Source organism: Pempheris klunzingeri, chromosome 23 (genome assembly GCF_042242105.1).
Source record: "Pempheris klunzingeri isolate RE-2024b chromosome 23, fPemKlu1.hap1, whole genome shotgun sequence".
NCBI classification, from domain to species: Eukaryota; Metazoa; Chordata; class Actinopteri; order Acropomatiformes; family Pempheridae; genus Pempheris; species Pempheris klunzingeri.
In genome coordinates, this window is record NC_092034.1 from 1,487,926 (window position 1) to 1,508,036 (window position 20,111).

General features: G+C 37.6%; 1 protein-coding gene across 1 annotated transcript; it reads left to right on the forward strand.

Moving 5' to 3' along the window:
• The first annotated feature begins 3,019 nt into the window (after nucleotides 1-3,019).
• Nucleotides 3,020-18,317, forward strand: LOC139223192 (basement membrane-specific heparan sulfate proteoglycan core protein-like). Its single transcript, XM_070855167.1, has 23 exons — nucleotides 3,020-3,056; nucleotides 3,328-3,390; nucleotides 3,503-3,757; nucleotides 3,839-4,081; nucleotides 4,544-4,714; nucleotides 4,916-4,978; nucleotides 5,294-5,344; nucleotides 6,422-6,484; nucleotides 6,800-6,850; nucleotides 7,594-7,656; nucleotides 7,879-7,940; nucleotides 12,675-12,735; nucleotides 13,361-13,411; nucleotides 13,683-13,745; nucleotides 13,858-14,112; nucleotides 14,194-14,436; nucleotides 14,899-15,069; nucleotides 15,271-15,333; nucleotides 15,649-15,699; nucleotides 16,777-16,839; nucleotides 17,155-17,205; nucleotides 17,949-18,011; nucleotides 18,234-18,317. The coding sequence occupies exons 1-23, from the start codon at nucleotides 3,026-3,028 to the stop codon at nucleotides 18,308-18,310; spliced, it is 2,328 nt and encodes a 775-aa protein (XP_070711268.1). The 5' UTR covers nucleotides 3,020-3,025; the 3' UTR covers nucleotides 18,311-18,317.
• Nucleotides 18,318-20,111: the final 1,794 nt, after the last annotated feature.

Genomic DNA, 20,111 nt, shown 5'->3' on the forward strand with positions numbered 1-20,111 from the left:
TAAAACATTATTCTATTAAACTATTATTAACATGTGATAATTGTGTTGTGTGCAGAAGCTAGCTAGCTACATGTAAAAGTGGGGGCATATGATTAGCAAAACGCTACAGATGTGATAACTAACTATGTTACTGCACCTTGAATATCTGCATGGTTGGTTTTCAATCACTGAGCATGAAGACGTTTGTATCCATAGACAAGCAAAGTGCAAGTATAATAAAATGGAAAAAACATATGCACACAATTAAAATAATAGTAAAAGCAAGTGGGCAAAAGTCACAATAAAAGCAAATCGGATTGGAAGCAAATCAAAGTAGTGAAGGGAGATAAAAACGGATGAGTGTCAATGCTTAGGAGTAAATAATTAAAGAACCCATTTCAATCAGGTAAGCCCCCACATTTCACACTCTTACCGACAATATATATCATCTGATACAACAGTTTGATATGTTTCTTACATTGCAGTTATGTAAATAAGCTGTAAACATTGAAACCTTTTTTCTTGCTTCATCTTCACAGAGTACTATGAAACACAGCAAACACAGCAGATGGCGCTCATGTAACAGTTTTATCACTTAAGATGGATCACTTTATTCATCCTCCAGCAGCTACATCAGAATCGAAGATAACAGTGAGAATTCCAGTGAAAAGAACAGGAAATAAACTGAAAAATAAAAAAATACATAGTATAAATGTACAAAATGTGCCTGGGGTGATGGACTGTGCAGAATGGTAAAAGCTATTGGTGGTTATGATGAACCATGAACTCTCTTTGTGCGGTCAAGCTGTGAAGATGAGCCTCATGTTGCTCTGTCTAGTGCCACTGTAACATATTTCTAATCATGTCTACATGTAAACTGGCCCTGATGGTTTGATGCTGCATGTCTTGCACTAAAACTAAACACAGATAAAACTGAAATGATTGTTTATGGCCCCAAACATGAAAGATTAAAAGTCAGCGCTCATCTTGACTCCATGAAAGTAAAGCCAGAAATCTTGGTGTCATAATGGAAGCTTGTAAACTGACTCACTGAAAAAACATTTCCTATATTCTACATGTTCACTTACATACTTCACTGAAACAGAAAACTTTTTCTCGAAGCTCACCTTCCTTCAGAGCGTTTCTACGATCCAGCTCACCTCAGCTCACCTGAGGGGGAAAGTCAGCTGTGGGGGTCAAAGTTCTTTGGCCTGTTTGGTTTCGATGTCTGATTGCAACAGCCTGCAGTAACTTTATATTACAGGAGCAAAGATGTTCAACATTCAGCCTTTATAGTTTCAGTGAATCTGTTTTTGTGTTTGTGCCTCTAATTCACAACTATATCTTCATTTGTCAACTTAGAGATTTTCAATGGAAATATATTTGTGAAATGTCTCTTTGTGTGGTTTCATGGTAGACGATGATCACCAGTGAAACTTAAAACATATTAGATTACTACATCAGCAAGTTGAGTTCTCCATTTTTTCACAAAGTACAGCTTCTTCCACACTGCAGCTGGCCTCAACAACAAGGCCCGGGGCCCCCAGAGCACCCAGGTCTCCCCTCTCCCCACCCACTGGACCTCATCAAAGTCCCCCTATCTTGTTTATTTCTAACTTCTCTCATTATGTGACTGCACCAAAATAAAACGGAGCATTTAGAAAGGCATGGAGGCAGTAAATCTGTGACTGAATGTTGCTGCTCACAGCTCTCAAAAGACATGAACAAAGTTTACATAACTAAACTTTGTAAGCTTACTAACTCTCAAATGGTCAAGAGTTTCCAGAGCAGAAACTATTTCTATAAAAAGTGACAAAGCTCTCAGCTCCTTAAATGAAGGCATGAAGGCACCACGTCAGCAGATTCTTTATATCTTTACATGATGGTGTTTTATTGTTCTTGTCCACAGCATGCATCCTGCAGGAGCAAGTCTGTTTGAAGAGAGAGCACGTCTCCACTCTAAACTCTAAACTCCACCTCTGAATGAAAAACATGTGTCCATATCTTTGGAATAAATTAGACGAGTTAAAAAAAACTACAACTTGGAAAAGCAGTGGATCAGGATCACTTTCTGTTTTTACCACATCTTTAATGTTTAACTACATTTGACACGATATTTTACTTCTTTATATAAAAACATGAACATTTAGTGTACAGCAGAACTCCCACTCTATTTCTGTCTCTTCATTGTATTTACTAAATGTGGACAGTCGCTGTTTTTGTTCATTTGCTGTCTTGGAAATATAAAGGAGACTGACAGCAGAGGGCAGGATGGGACTACTGTTAAATGTTCATACATCACTGAGTATTTTTGTCTCCTACAGCAGTGGTTCTCAACAGTGGGCCCACGGCCCACTAGGGAGCCACAGAGAGCTGCCGGGGGGCCTTGAGAGAAAGGGCTGTGAGAAAGATATTCTACTGACTACCTGCCTGTCCCATTAATAACTAACAGATACATTGATTGATGAGGGGCAGCAGCGTGGCCGTACGTATGGCAGCGCTCCCTGCAGGACGACATGCTCGTGGCGTTGGCAAAGATCTCCCCACGTATCGATGGCCTTATCAGCCAGAAGCAGCAGCAGACCTCACACTGGATGACAAATGTCCAAGTGCTTATTTTCTGCATTTAGTTTGAAGTTTTTTTTGTTGTTTTTGCAAAGTTTATCTGAATGTGTAGTTTTATTAAACTTTAGCACTTGATGACATGATGACAATGATTTTTTGACTTTGGAAATTGTCCAACAAATTTGCTGTTTGTGTTCAGCAAGTACTAAAATAAAAATTAGTTTGATAGAAAGCACTTTTGTCATCATTGCAGCAAAACATACAGGAGGGAAAGTCTTTGCTGTATGTAGGGGGGCCACAGGGGGGCCTTGGCAGCAGAAAGGTTGAGAACCAAGGAACTAGACACCTGATGAAATGGTTACACTGCTATAAACAGCTGTGGTCTCCACTCTGCACAGAAAAAGGAAGCACTACACCTTCATCTTCATATTTAGCCGCTTTGTTTTCTGTCTGATGCTCAGACAATCAGCAGCGAGACAACATGGAGGTCACGGTGCTCTGCATCACACTGTGTGAGTACTGAGTCTCCAACGTCACTCTCAAATATGACAAAACAAAACTATTCTAACCTGTAAAAACACTGTGCAGCCACTAATATACAGTATATTACTGGGCAGTGTCATATTCATATTTATTACCATTTATAAACTGTAAACTAATAATAATAATACTTTAATAATAACAGGCTGATGAAATTTGACATCATTTCCACGTTCTTATGTTCATGTCACAGGTTTTCAGTGCCTCACTGTGAATGTCTGCTCTCTCCTTTTGTCTCTGCAGTGGTGAATGTGCTGCTGCTGCTCGGAGCTCGAGGGCAGAACAGTCACTATCTGGAGAACGCTGGTGAGTTACGTTATTTTTCAGTTATATCAACAGAAGCAGATCATTTCTACATTTAATTTCTGAACCGTACGCATGGAAACGCTCAAACTCCTCTTTATCCTCTCTGCCACAGATGCAGCTTTCCCTCACATTGATCCAAACAGACTGCAGTTCTTTGAATATGAAACCATCACAATAAATTGTGGGTCGTTTCACGGCCCAACTGAATGGAGAGTGATGAACAACGCTCCCTCAAATGCAATCGGATGGGCGACGTCGACAGGATCCTTAACCATTGAACCTGCCTTTGTGTCTCACAGTGGAGAATACTGGTGTGGAAATGCAAAGGGAGAGAGAAGAAACACTCTGAACATCGCTGTTGTCACTGGTATGTTTAAGGAACACCAACACAAGTGATGCTTATTTATTAAATGGCAAAATGTGGCTGAAAGCCTTCATGTTTGTCCAGCGGCTGGTGTGATCCTGGAGACTCCAGCTTCTCCTGTGAGGGAACAACAGACTGTCACTCTGCGCTGCAGGAGAAAGACTCCCCATAACGACACAGCTGATTTCTATAAAGATGGCCTCTTCAATGAGACTGGATATGCAGGCCAGATGACCATTCACAATGTTTCCAAGTCTGATGAAGGACTCTACAAGTGCAGAATCTCTGCAGCTGGAGAATCACCAGAGAGCTTGCTAGCTGTCAGAGGTGGGATATAACCGTGTTATCAAAAAGTAAATACATCATTTCCTTAATTGATAATTGGATAAATTTTCCAAGGAAGGAAAATTAATTTCAATATTCTTGCTATATGTATTTAAATAAATAAAAACAGACTTGAAGTTGTACAAGGATCATGGAGGCGATGATGCACATTGCAATACATAACAGTTAGAAAGAAGGAAAAACAATCTACTGAACATTTTCCTGAACATTTTACTATGAATGTGACTAAAAGTGTGAATCTTGTCCTGGGTGGTGCCACAAGATTATGAGATTAAGTTTTAAAGTTTTCATGCAAAAAGCAGAAATGTGGAAGACCAAGAAGACTTTAATCTTCAAGGTGACAGTTTTAAACAATCTCAAACTTTAGCTCAGAGTCTGATATAAAATTTAAAATATTTCACATTTATATGACACTTTATTTTGTCCAACCATCTTTTCTCAAAGCGCTAACAGGAAACGTTCCTCCTGCACCTCAAAACACAACATCCGAAGATGATAAAGAGATTTCTTTTCATCCTCCTCTCCTCTCTGTCCTGTTACCGACTGCCATCACCATTTTGTGTGTGCCTGTGCTACTGTTGTTGGTGGGACTGCTTTGGTGTTGGAAAAACAAAGGTACATTAAGAATTAAGACAGTAACTAAAGATTACAATGCAATAATGCTAAAAATAAAACTTGATGAACATGTGTTTTATAAATTGGCTTCCTGTATACCTGTCTCTCCACCTAGCTTCTCGCCGCACAGATTAATTATTCCCCATTAAATCCTTCCTTGTTGAAATGAGATATGACGGTATATGTGTTTTATTGTTTCAGGCAGTCGAGGAGCAAATCCACCGGATCACTCGACGAATGACACATATGCTGTCGTTAAGAAGGGTATTTTATTAACCTGTGTTGATTTGACTTCATATTATTTAATACTTTATTAATGCAGAACACAAACAACAAAACTTTGATGCAACAAGCTAATGTCTGTCTTTGATGTTTTTTAAAAACTACTACTAGCTTTGAAAAATAATCTTTATCTGATGTGTTCTTTTCACACTTGTTAATTACATTGAATCCAATTCAAGATCAATTCAACCTTCAATCCTAGCCATCCTTTAACATAAAGGAAAACTCATTTATGCATTATTTGTTTCTGTTGAAATATTGGATCACAGTCATTGTTTGTGTTCTTTTATATGTCAGTTCCTGGAGAGGGAAATGAAGCTGATGCAGGCAAAGCAACAGGTTTTACAGGTGATTCTCTTTTTTTTGGACATATTTTCTGACATATTTTAAAAGGTCGCCATCATATCAAATACTGTGTGTTGACTTGAGGAAATCTAGTCATTCATTGACTATATCATTAAGTTCACAAGCTATGATTAAAAGTTAATTTAATTCATCAAATTAGATTCAGGAGTTGTCAATTTAAGTTTGCTCCTTATGCAAGACAACAGTTTTGGTTTGTCAGTTTGGTTTTACAGAAATATAAAGTCTGGTGTCATCTGCATAATATTGGATATAAAAGGTTAACATGAAGTTTAACATGTATTAGTCTGTAAACAATCCATATATTAACTTTAATTTTTTGATTTATATTTGATGTCTTCCAGATCACTGAGAGCAGAAGTAGAAGGATAGACTGTTGATCAGTGTGATGCTTAATGTGTCTTCTTGTGAATTCAGTAAAATCTTTAATTCGCTCATTGATTAAATGACATGATTTCATTAAGAACCACTACAGGAGAGCAAGAACAAAAGTAGCATTATTAGTTATTATTATTATTTTGAGCCAACTGGCCGCTGAAGTGATTTTATTGGACAAATTTTTTCTACGTCATCTTCATCTGAGAGATTAAACCGACTCACAGCCTCAGACCCTTTGTGGTTTATCATAGTGTGACAGTTAAACCGCCTTGTTCTATCTGCTCTGCCTGCTCACACGTCTGCAGACACTTATTAAGAACCGAGGTGCTGCAGCTTTTAAATAGACATGACAATGGTCAACTATTAATGAAATGACTTTCTGTTAGATTAAACACAGACACTGACAGATCTAGAAATGGACAGATGTAAAATAAGCAGTTTGTTATTGTCTGTCAGATAAAGAAAAACATTCAGATATACAGAAACAATGACACATATTTATGTCCTAGAGGGTGGGAACATTCATACTGTAGCTCAATGCTGCCCTCCAAAGACCAAATATTGAAAAAAGACGCTTATATGAGGAAAAAAATGGGCTGTTGTGCCATCAAAGACAATTAAGTGATAAAGAATGTCGTTTGTTAATTACAATGAATCCAATTCAAGATTTTCTTATTGTTTCAGGCAGTCGAGGAGCGAATCCACCGGATCACTCGACGAATGACACATATGCTCTCATTGAGATGGGTACTTTATTAACCTGTGTTGATTTGACTTCATATTATTCAATACTTTATTAATGCAGAACACAAACAACAAAACTTTGATGCAACAAGCTGATGTTTGTCTTTAATGTTTTTTAAAAACTACTACTAGCTTTGAAAAATAATCTTTATCTGATGTGTTCTTTTCACACTTGTTAATTACATTGAATCCAATTCAAGATCAATTCAACCTTCAATCCTAGCCATCCTTTAACATTAAGGAAAACTCATTCATGCATTATTTGTTTCTGTTGAAATATTGGATCACAGTCATTGTTTGTGTTCTTTTATATGTCAGTTCCTGGAGAGGGAAATGAAGCTGATGCACGCAAAGCAACAGGTTTTACAGGTGATTCTTTTTTTTTTGGACATATTTTCTGACATATTTTAAAAGGTCGCCTTCATATCAAATACTGTGTGTTTACTTGAGGAAATCTAGTCATTCATTGACTATATCATTAAGTTCACAAGCTATGATACAGGTATGTTTAATCAAATTTATGCCCTGATAAAAGTTCATTTAATTCATCAAATTAGATTCAGGAGTTGTCAATTTAAGTTTGCTCCTTATGCAAAGCAACAATTTTGGTTTGTCAATTTGGTTTTACAGAAATATAAAGTCTGGTGTCATCTGCATAATATCGGATATAAAAGGTTGTACTGAAGTTTAACAGATGTATTAGTCTGTAAACAATCCATATATTAACTTTAATTTTTTGATAGCCTCAGACCCTTTGTGGTTTATCATAGTGTGACAGTTAAACCGCCTTGTTCTATCTGCTCTGCCTGCTCACACGTCTGCAGACGCTTATTAAGAACCGAGGTGCTGCAGCTTTTAAATAGACATCACGATGGTCAACTATTAATGAAATGACTTTCTGTTAGTTTAAACACAGACACTGACAGATCTAGAAATGGAAAGATGTAAAATAAGCAGTTTGTTATTGTCTGTCAAATAAAGACCAAACACTGAAAAAAGACGCTTATATGAGGGAAAAAATGGGCTGTTGTGCCATCAAGGCCAATTAAGTGATTAAGAATATCATTTGTTAATTGCATTGAATCCAATTCAAGATTTTCTTATTATTTCAGGCAGTCGAGGAGCAAATCCACCGGATCACTCGACGAATGACACATATGCTGTCGTTGAGAAGGGTACTTTATTAACCTGTGTTGAGTTGACTATTATATATATATTATTTAATACTTTATTAACGTAGAACACAAACAACAAAACTTTGATGCAACAAGCTGATGTTTGTCTTTGATGTTTTTTAAAAACTACCACTAACTTTGAAAAATAATCTTTATCTGATGTGTTCTTTTCACACTTGTTAATTACATTGAATCCAATTCAAGATTTTTTTATTGTTTCAGGCAGACGAGGTGCAAATCCATCGGATCACTCGACAAATCACACATATGCTGTCATTGACAATGTCATTGCTATTTAATAAAAATACCAAACACTGAAAAAAAATGCCCATATGAGATATGATATCTTTTTTTGGCATGTTAGCTAACATTTGCTAACAAGCAAATCACTAAACACAAAATACAGCTGAGGCAGATGGGGATGCCATTAGATTTACAGGCAGTTTATGAAACATTGAAGTCGTACAATTCATTTCGAATAGAGATAAAATGTTAGGATATTTCTATTTGTAGGAGGCAGCGTATGCAGTGGTGTATCAGCTGTCTGTTCACAGGCATGAAAACAGAGTTGGAGAAACAGCTAATGCAGCTTTTAAATAAACTAACTGTAGTTCATCTGAATTTCCCTTATATGGGGATATTTGTGAAATACCTGAATTTTATAAATGTTCTTATTTTTGGAGAAACAATACCTGAAATGTACCAAATAGTATTAAAGCATCTTAACTATTTCCGCCTTAATTGATTCATGAAAAAGGTTGACGTGGGATTGACCCATGATCAGATAGATAAATATGATCATCGTGCTGTTTATCCCCAAAACATCAGTCTGACCTCCATCAGCTGTCAGATTAAAACTTCTTTGCAGCTCTGATATATTTCAGCTGAGGTATCACAAGTTAGTTAAACTGATAAAGTGCTTTTAGAACATTTATCTCTGATCAGCCAGTCTCTCTATGAAACACTGATACTGGATCAGTTTGTTAGTGTGACCACAGAAATTTAACCCTATCATGTTTCTATCCCTCTAAATGAGGTCATGAGCGGCCATCTTTCTTTTGACACACTATCTTTGACGGACTCTGTTCCAGCCTGTCACACCGTCTTTGAGCAGAAGGGTTTTCCTCGTCTGTGGTGACCCAAAGCTAGACGTTGAAATTTGTGAAGATTTGGTCCCAATCAAATTTCTTGCATTAGCATGCTCACTACATTAGCAAAGAATGAATACACAGAAAATAGAGATAAGCCTACTTATAAAACATTATTCTATTAAACCATTATTAACATGTGAAAATTGTGTTGTGTGCAGAAGCTAGCTAGCTACATGTAAAAGTGGGGGCATATGATTAGCAAAACGCTACAGATGTGATAACTAACTATGTTACTGCACCTTGAATATCTGCATGGTTGGTTTTCAATCACTGAGCATGAAGACGTTTGTATCCATAGACAAGCAAAGTGCAAGTATAATAAAATGGAAAAAACATATGCACACTATTAAAATAACAGTAAAAGCAAGTGGGCAAAAGTCACAATAAAAGCACATCGGATTGGAAGCAAATCAAAGTAGTGAAGGGAGATAAAAACGGATGAGTGTCAATGCTTAGGAGTAAATAATTAAAGAACCCATTTCAATCAGGTAAGCCCCCACATTTCACGCTCTTACCGACAATATATATCATCTGATACAACAGTTTGATATGTTTTTTACATTGCAGTTATGTAAATAAGCTGTAAACATTGAAACCTTTTTTCTTGCTTCATCTTCACAGAGTACTATGAAACACAGCAAACACAGCAGATGGCGCTCATGTAACAGTTTTATCACTTAAGATGGATCACTTTATTCATCCTCCAGCAGCTACATCAGAATCGAAGATAACAGTGAGAATTCCAGTGAAAAGAACAGGAAATAAACTGAAAAATAAAAAAATACATAGTATAAATGTACAAAATGTACCCAGGGTGATGGACTGTGCAGAATGGTAAAAGCTATTGGTGGTTATGATGAATCATGAACTCTCTTTGTGCGGTCAAGCTGTGCAGATGAGCCTCATGTTGCTCTGTCTAGTGCCACTGTAACATATTTCTAATCATGTCTACATGTAAACTGGCCCTGATGGTTTGATGCTGCATGTCTTGCACTAAAACTAAACACAGATAAAACTGAAATGATTGTTTATGGCCCCAAACATGAAAGATTAAAAGTCAGCGCTCATCTTGACTCCATGAAAGTAAAGCCAGAAATCTTGGTGTCATAATGGAAGCTTGTAAACTGACTCACTGAAAAAACATTTCCTATATTCTACATGTTCACTTACATACTTCACTGAAACAGAAAACTTTTTCTTGAAGCTCACCTTCCTTCAGAGCGTTTCTACGATCCAGCTCACCTCAGCTCACCTGACGGTGAAAGTCAGCTGTGGGGGTCAAAGTCCTTTGGCCTGTTTGGTTTCGATGTCTGATTGCAACAGCCTGCAATAACTTTATATTACAGGAGCAAAGATGTTCAACATTCAGCCTTTATAGTTTCAGTGAATCTGTTTTTGTGTTTGTGCCTCTAATTCACAACTATATCTTCATTTGTCAACTTAAAGTTTTTCAATGGAAATATATTTGTGAAATGTCTCTTTGTGTGGTTTCACGGTCGATGATGATCACCAGTGAAACTTAAAACATATTAGATTACTACATCAGCAAGTTGAGCTCTCCATTTTTTCACAAAGTACAGCTTCTTCCACACTGCAGCTGGCCTCAACAACAAGGCCCGGGGCCCCCAGAGCACCCAGGTCTCCCCTCTCCCCACCCACTGGACCTCATCAAAGTCCCCCTATCTTGTTTATTTCTAACTTCTCTCATTATGTGACTGCACCAAAATAAAACAGGGCATTTAAAAGGCATGGAGGCCTAAATCTGGGACTCAAAAGACATGTTGATATGAAACTATTTCTATAAAAAGTGACAAAGCTCTCAGCTCCTTAAATGAAGGCATGAAGGCACCACGTCAGCAGATTCTTTACATGATGGTGTTTTATTGTTCTTGTCCACAGCATGCATCCTGCAGGAGCAAGTCTGTTTGAAGAGAGAGCACGTCTCCACTCTAAACTCTAAACTCCACCTCTGAATGAAAAACACTCCATCAAGAATTGTGTCCATATCTTTGGAATAAATTAGACGAGTTAAAAAAAACTACAACTTGGAAAAGCAGTGGATCAGGATCACTTTCTGTTTTTACCACATCTTTAATGTTTAACTACATTTGACACGATATTTTACTTCTTTATATAAACACATGAACATTTAGTGTACAGCAGAACTCTCACTCTATTTCTGTCTCTTCATTGTATTTACTAAATGAGGACAGTAGCTGTTGTCGTGCTTTAACAAGTGGTAATGTTCAATTTGGCTATCAGAAATAATTAATAATTATCAAAGATAATTAATAATTATTAAAATAAATGAACTTTGATTAAAGTCCACCTCGATTGGGGCACCACCTCGAAAAACGAGGAAAAGACAGACGTTTTAATTGATTTAGTCTCATAAAAATACTAAACTATCAATTTGGAATTATGTTTTATAATTAATTTAATAATTACTACCAAAATTACCACATTGATAGCTAGCTGAAGGATTTTTGGAGTTCTTGACAGTGTAGAGGTTGGCAGTGTCCACAGTTGTACAACATTAACGGAGACAGCAAGTATTAAAACATTTATTAAAACAGAGCAAAATTCAGGGACATCATTTGTTATGCATTAAGGACTTGTACTTTGGTTGTAAGTACGGCTGAAGCAGAGTAGGTGTTAAAGACATCTGCTGTTGCAGAAACAAAATCAATCAAACAATCTAACTAAATCTCTATGACTAAACTAAAATAATATGAGTGTAAGAGTGTGTGTGTGTGTGTGTGTGTGTGTGTGTGTGTGTGTGATAAGGCTGAGGAATGTGAGATGGGTCCCACAAAGGTGGGGGAGAGAGACCAAATGGTGATGGCCAGACCCCCTGGGGTGTGGGTCAGAGGCAGACAAAGGAAAGCTAAGTGCTGTTAGCTTAGCTTTGTCCCTCAGTGGCCTGTTGCAGACTGTGTGTGTGAGAGAGATAAAGGTGCAGGTTAAGACAGGATGGTTAGTTTGTAGGCTAACATCAACTAAACTTAATGGATGCACAGTAATCTACAACACATCACAATAATCAAACTCAATGAACATTAAAGCAAGTCAATACATTAACAAGGGTAAACCATGTATGCAGTAATGCTATGCTAATTATGCCCAGTTAGAGTTTGTTACCAGTCTTTAAAGGGGGAGAAGAAGTGTCCTTGAGGGTGCTGCTTTCTCAGCTTGTTGCTGGAGGAAAGGTGTGGTTCGTGTCCGTGCTGTGTGGTTGCAGGCTGGAGGAATCCGGTCGCTCCTTTGTTCCTGTTAGTTAGCAGCTCTGTGCTAACTTGCTGGTGTGCTCCTGTTGTTGGTTATCAGCTGGCAGACTCTGGGTCGTGCCTGCTGGCGCTGATCTGCTTACTTCAGGTAGGACCTTGTGTCGCTACCATGAAGGAGGTGGCTGCTCTGGACAGGCCACACTGAGGCAGAGCTTAGCTGAGTTGAGCTGGTCTCTCCTCTGCAGGAAAGATCAGGAGAGCTGGTCTCTCCTCTGCAGGAGAGACGATGAGAAAAAGAAGAGAGTTCAGTGGGGGTGAACTGGTTTTGTGGGCCTGCGGTCGTAAAATCATGTGTCCCCTCCGGCCAATGGCGACTGTGGAGCTGGGCGCGGGGGTGATTTCACACCTATCTGTGAAACTGGGGGGCATTGGGGAAAGGAGCCCAATAGTTTTACAGACAAAGAAACATGCGGTCTTCACCATGTGCCATTCACTGTATAGTGAAGCCCAACACTGTTTTTGTTCATTTGCTGTCTTGGAAATATAAAGGAGACTGACAGCAGAGGGCAGGATGGGACTACTGTTAAATGTTCATACATCACTGAGTATTTTTGTCTCCTACAGCAGTGGTTCTCAACAGTGGGCCCACGGCCCACTAGGGAGCCACAGAGAGCTGCCGGGGGGCCTTGAGAGAAAGGGCTGTGAGAAAGATATTCTACTGACTACCTGCCTGTCCCATTAATAACTAACAGATACATTGATTGATGAGGGGCAGCAGCGTGGCCGTACGTATGGCAGCGCTCCCTGCAGGACGACATGCTCGTGGCGTTGGCAAAGATCTCCCCACGTATCGATGGCCTTATCAGCCAGAAGCAGCAGCAGACCTCACACTGGATGACAAATGTCCAAGTGCTTATTTTCTGCATTTAGTTTGAAGTTTTTTTTGTTGTTTTTGCAAAGTTTATCTGAATGTGTAGTTTTATTAAACTTTAGCACTTGATGACATGATGACAATGATTTTTTGACTTTGGAAATTGTCCAACAAATTTGCTGTTTGTGTTCAGCAAGTACTAAAATAAAAATTAGTTTGATAGAAAGCACTTTTGTCATCATTGCAGCAAAACATACAGGAGGGAAAGTCTTTGCTGTATGTAGGGGGGCCACAGGGGGGCCTTGGCAGCAGAAAGGTTGAGAACCAAGGAACTAGACACCTGATGAAATGGTTACACTGCTATAAACAGCTGTGGTCTCCACTCTGCACAGAAAAAGGAAGCACTACACCTTCATCTTCATATTTAGCCGCTTTGTTTTCTGTCTGATGCTCAGACAATCAGCAGCGAGACAACATGGAGGTCACGGTGCTCTGCATCACACTGTGTGAGTACTGAGTCTCCAACGTCACTCTCAAATATGACAAAACAAAACTATTCTAACCTGTAAAAACACTGTGCAGCCACTAATATACAGTATATTACTGGGCAGTGTCATATTCATATTTATTACCATTTATAAACTGTAAACTAATAATAATAATACTTTAATAATAACAGGCTTATTAAATTTGACATCATTTCCACGTTCTTATGTTCATGTCACAGGTTTTCAGTGCCTCACTGTGAATGTCTGCTCTCTCCTTTTGTCTCTGCAGTGGTGAATGTGCTGCTGCTGCTCGGAGCTCGAGGGCAGAACAGTCACTATCTGGAGAACGCTGGTGAGTTACGTTATTTTTCAGTTATATCAACAGAAGCAGATCATTTCTACATTTAATTTCTGAACCGTACGCATGGAAACGCTCAAACTCCTCTTTATCCTCTCTGCCACAGATGCAGGTTTCCCTCACATTGATCCAAACAGACTGCAGTTCTTTGAATATGAAACCATCACAATAAATTGTGGGTCGTTTCACGGCCCAACTGAATGGAGAGTGATGAACAACGCTCCCTCAAATGCAATCGGATGGGCGACGTCGACAGGATCCTTAACCATTGAACCTGCCTTTGTGTCTCACAGTGGAGAATACTGGTGTGGAAATGCAAAGGGAGAGAGAAGAAACACTCTGAACATCGCTGTTGTCACTGGTATGTTTAAGGAACACCAACACAAGTGATGCTTATTTATTAAATGGCAAAATGTGGCTGAAAGCCTTCATGTTTGTCCAGCGGCTGGTGTGATCCTGGAGACTCCAGCTTCTCCTGTGAGGGAACAACAGACTGTCACTCTGCGCTGCAGGAGAAAGACTCCCCACAACGACACAGCTGATTTCTATAAAGATGGCCTCTTCAATGAGACTGGATATGCAGGCCAGATGACCATTCACAATGTTTCCAAGTCTGATGAAGGACTCTACAAGTGCAGAATCTCTGCAGCTGGAGAATCACCAGAGAGCTTGCTAGCTGTCAGAGGTGGGATATAACCGTGTTATCAAAAAGTAAATACATCATTTCCTTAATTGATAATTGGATAAATTTTCCAAGGAAGGAAAATTAATTTCAATATTCTTGCTATATGTATTTAAATAAATAAAAACAGACTTGAAGTTGTACAAGGATCATGGAGGCGATGATGCACATTGCAATACATAACAGTTAGAAAGAAGGAAAAACAATCTACTGAACATTTTCCTGAACATTTTACTATGAATGTGACTAAAAGTGTGAATCTTGTCCTGGGTGGTGCCACAAGATTATGAGATTAAGTTTTAAAGTTTTCATGCAAAAAGCAGAAATGTGGAAGACCAAGAAGACTTTAATCTTCAAGGTGACAGTTTTAAACAATCTCAAACTTTAGCTCAGAGTCTGATATAAAATTTAAAATATTTCACATTTATATGACACTTTATTTTGTCCAACCATCTTTTCTCAAAGCGCTAACAGGAAACGTTCCTCCTGCACCTCAAAACACAACATCCGAAGATGATAAAGAGATTTCTTTTCATCCTCCTCTCCTCTCTGTCCTGTTACCGACTGCCATCACCATTTTGTGTGTGCCTGTGCTACTGTTGTTGGTGGGACTGCTTTGGTGTTGGAAAAACAAAGGTACATTAAGAATTAAGACAGTAACTAAAGATTACAATGCAATAATGCTAAAAATAAAACTTGATGAACATGTGTTTTATAAATTGGCTTCCTGTATACCTGTCTCTCCACCTAGCTTCTCGCCGCACAGATTAATTATTCCCCATTAAATCCTTCCTTGTTGAAATGAGATATGACGGTATATGTGTTTTATTGTTTCAGGCAGTCGAGGAGCAAATCCACCGGATCACTTGACGTATGCCACATATGCTGTCGTTAAGAAGGGTATTTTATTAACCTGTGTTGATTTGACTTCATATTATTTAATACTTTATTAATGCAGAACACAAACAACAAAACTTTGATGCAACAAGCTAATGTCTGTCTTTGATGTTTTTTAAAAACTACTACTAGCTTTGAAAAATAATCTTTATCTGATGTGTTCTTTTCACACTTGTTAATTACATTGAATCCAATTCAAGATCAATTCAACCTTCAATCCTAGCCATCCTTTAACATAAAGGAAAACTCATTTATGCATTATTTGTTTCTGTTGAAATATTGGATCACAGTCATTGTTTGTGTTCTTTTATATGTCAGTTCCTGGAGAGGGAAATGAAGCTGATGCAGGCAAAGCAACAGGTTTTACAGGTGATTCTCTTTTTTTTGGACATATTTTCTGACATATTTTAAAAGGTCGCCATCATATCAAATACTGTGTGTTGACTTGAGGAAATCTAGTCATTCATTGACTATATCATTAAGTTCACAAGCTATGATTAAAAGTTAATTTAATTCATCAAATTAGATTCAGGAGTTGTCAATTTAAGTTTGCTCCTTATGCAAGACAACAGTTTTGGTTTGTCAGTTTGGTTTTACAGAAATATAAAGTCTGGTGTCATCTGCATAATATTGGATATAAAAGGTTAACATGAAGTTTAACATGTATTAGTCTGTAAACAATCCATATATTAACTTTAATTTTTTGATTTATATTTGATGTCTTCCAGATCACTGAGAGCAGAAGTAGAAGGATAGACTGTTGATCAGTGTGATGCTTAATGTGTCTTCTTGTGAATTCAGTAAAATCTTTAATTCGCTCATTGATTAAATGACATGATTTCATTAAGAACCACTACAGGAGAGCAAGAACAAAAGTAGCATTATTAGTTATTATTATTATTTTGAGCCAACTGGCCGCTGAAGTGATTTTATTGGACAAATTTTTTCTACGTCATCTTCATCTGAGAGATTAAACCGACTCACAGCCTCAGACCCTTTGTGGTTTATCATAGTGTGACAGTTAAACCGCCTTGTTCTATCTGCTCTGCCTGCTCACACGTCTGCAGACACTTATTAAGAACCGAGGTGCTGCAGCTTTTAAATAGACATGACAATGGTCAACTATTAATGAAATGACTTTCTGTTAGATTAAACACAGACACTGACAGATCTAGAAATGGACAGATGTAAAATAAGCAGTTTGTTATTGTCTGTCAGATAAAGAAAAACATTCAGATATACAGAAACAATGACACATATTTATGTCCTAGAGGGTGGGAACATTCATACTGTAGCTCAATGCTGCCCTCCAAAGACCAAATATTGAAAAAAGACGCTTATATGAGGAAAAAAATGGGCTGTTGTGCCATCAAAGACAATTAAGTGATCAAGAATGTCGTTTGTTAATTACAATGAATCCAATTCAAGATTTTCTTATTGTTTCAGGCAGTCGAGGAGCGAATCCACCGGATCACTCGACGAATGACACATATGCTCTCATTGAGATGGGTACTTTATTAACCTGTGTTGAGTTGACTTCATATTATTCAATACTTTATTAATGCAGAACACAAACAACAAAACTTTGATGCAACAAGCTAATGTCTGTCTTTAATGTTTTTTAAAAACTACTACTAGCTTTGAAAAATAATCTTTATCTGATGTGTTCTTTTCACACTTGTTAATTACATTGAATCCAATTCAAGATCAATTCAACCTTCAATCCTAGCCATCCTTTAACATAAAGGAAAACTCATTCATGCATTATTTGTTTCTGTTGAAATATTGGATCACAGTCATTGTTTGTGTTCTTTTATATGTCAGTTCCTGGAGAGGGAAATGAAGCTGATGCACGCAAAGCAACAGGTTTTACAGGTGATTCTTTTTTTTTTGGACATATTTTCTGACATATTTTAAAAGGTCGCCTTCATATCAAATACTGTATGTTGACTTGAGGAAATCTAGTCATTCATTGACTATATCATTAAGTTCACAAGCTATGATACAGGTATGTTTAATCAAATTTATGCCCTGATAAAAGTTCATTTAATTCATCAAATTAGATTCAGGAGTTGTCAATTTAAGTTTGCTCCTTATGCAAAGCAACAGTTTTGGTTTGTCAATTTGGTTTTACAGAAATATAAAGTCTGGTGTCATCTGCATAATATCGGATATAAAAGGTTGTACTGAAGTTTAACAGATGTATTAGTCTGTAAACAATCCATATATTAACTTTAATTTTTTGATAGCCTCAGACCCTTTGTGGTTTATCATAGTGTGACAGTTAAACCGCCTTGTTCTATCTGCTCTGCCTGCTCACACGTCTGCAGACGCTTATTAAGAACCGAGGTGCTGCAGCTTTTAAATAGACATCACGATGGTCAACTATTAATGAAATGACTTTCTGTTAGTTTAAACACAGACACTGACAGATCTAGAAATGGAAAGATGTAAAATAAGCAGTTTGTTATTGTCTGTCAAATAAAGACCAAACACTGAAAAAAGACGCTTATATGAGGGAAAAAATGGGCTGTTGTGCCATCAAGGCCAATTAAGTGATTAAGAATATCATTTGTTAATTGCATTGAATCCAATTCAAGATTTTCTTATTATTTCAGGCAGTCGAGGAGCAAATCCACCGGATCACTCGATGAATGACACATATGCTGTCGTTGAGAAGGGTACTTTATTAACCTGTGTTGAGTTGACTATTATATATATATTATTTAATACTTTATTAACGTAGAACACAAACAACAAAACTTTGATGCAACAAGCTGATGTTTGTCTTTGATGTTTTTTAAAAACTACCACTAACTTCGAAAAATAATCTTTATCTGATGTGTTCTTTTCACACTTGTTAATTACATTGAATCCAATTCAAGATTTTTTTATTGTTTCAGGCAGACGAGGTGCAAATCCATCGGATCACTCGACAAATCACACATATGCTGTCATTGACAATGTCATTGCTATTTAATAAAAATACCAAACATTGAAAAAAAATGCCCATATGAGATATGATATCTTTTTTTGGCATGTTAGCTAACATTTGCTAACAAGCAAATCACTAAACACAAAATACAGCTGAGGCAGATGGGGATGCCATTAGATTTACAGGCAGTTTATGAAACATTGAAGTCGTACAATTCATTTCGAATAGAGATAAAATGTTAGGATATTTCTATTTGTAGGAGGCAGCGTATGCAGTGGTGTATCAGCTGTCTGTTCACAGGCATGAAAACAGAGTTGGAGAAACAGCTAATGCAGCTTTTAAATAAACTAACTGTAGTTCATCTGAATTTCCCTTATATGGGGATATTTGTGAAATACCTGAATTTTATAAATGTTCTTATTTTTGGAGAAACAATACCTGAAATGTACCAAATAGTATTAAAGCATCTTAACTATTTCCGCCTTAATTGATTCATGAAAAAGGTTGACGTGGGATTGACCCATGATCAGATAGATAAATATGATCATCGTGCTGTTTATCCCCAAAACATCAGTCTGACCTCCATCAGCTGTCAGATTAAAACTTCTTTGCAGCTCTGATATATTTCAGCTGAGGTATCACAAGTTAGTTAAACTGATAAAGTGCTTTTAGAACAACCACACATTTATCTCTGATCAGCCAGTCTCTCTATGAAACACTGATACTGGATCAGTTTGTTAGTGTGACCACAGAAATTTAACCCTATCATGTTTCTATCCCTCTAAATGAGGTCATGAGCGGCCATCTTTCTTTTGACACACTATCTTTGACGGACTCTGTTCCAGCCTGTCACACCGTCTTTGAGCAGAAGGGTTTTCCTCGTCTGTGGTGACCCAAAGCTAGACGTTGAAATTTGTGAAGATTTGGTCCCAATCAAATTTCTTGCATTAGCATGCTCACTACATTAGCAAAGAATGAATACACAGAAAATAGAGATAAGCCTACTTATAAAACATTATTCTATTAAACCATTATTAACATGTGAAAATTGTGTTGTGTGCAGAAGCTAGCTAGCTACATGTAAAAGTGGGGGCATATGATTAGCAAAACGCTACAGATGTGATAACTAACTATGTTACTGCACCTTGAATATCTGCATGGTTGGTTTTCAATCACTGAGCATGAAGACGTTGGTATCCATAGACAAGCAAAGTGCAAGTATAATAAAATGGAAAAAAACATATGCACACTATTAAAATAACAGTAAAAGCAAGTGGGCAAAAGTCACAATAAAAGCACATCGGATTGGAAGCAAATCAAAGTAGTGAAGGGAAATAAAAACGGATGAGTGTCAATGCTTAGGAGTAAATAATTAAAGAACCCATTTCAATCAGGTAAGCCCCCACATTTCACACTCTTACCGACAATATATATCACCTGATACAACAGTTTGATATGTTTCTTACATTGCAGTTATGTAAATAAGCTGTAAACATTGAAACCTTTTTTCTTGCTTCATCTTCACAGAGTACTATGAAACACAGCAAACACAGCAGATTGTCATGGTTGTGTTTCTCCTACTCTTGTGTTCTGTGTTTGTGTTGCAGTGCTGGAGTGTGGCAGGGGGCGGAGCCGACCTCCTCAGTAGCAGCAGGACACACCTGATCCTAATCATCCCCTTTAATACTCCCCTTTTTAAGATGGCCTCCCTTTGACTCCTTGTCAGACTATTCCCACATGTTTCCTGTGAATGCTACCGATCAGTCTCTGGCTTCCTGCCATGCTTCACCTGCCCTAGCTGTTTTTCCCCTTGCGGTGATTTTTGTTTTTTTGGATAGCCTTTGTT

Coding starts and splice junctions, on each gene's coding strand:
- LOC139223192 (XM_070855167.1), top strand. CDS start 3,026: ATGGAGGTCACGGTGCTCTGCATCACACTGT. Junction 12,736..13,360: donor GGGCCTTGAGAGAAAGGGCT/GTGAGAAAGATA, acceptor TCTGATGCTCAG/ACAATCAGCAGCGAGACAAC. Junction 14,113..14,193: donor GAACATCGCTGTTGTCACTG/GTATGTTTAAGG, acceptor ATGTTTGTCCAG/CGGCTGGTGTGATCCTGGAG.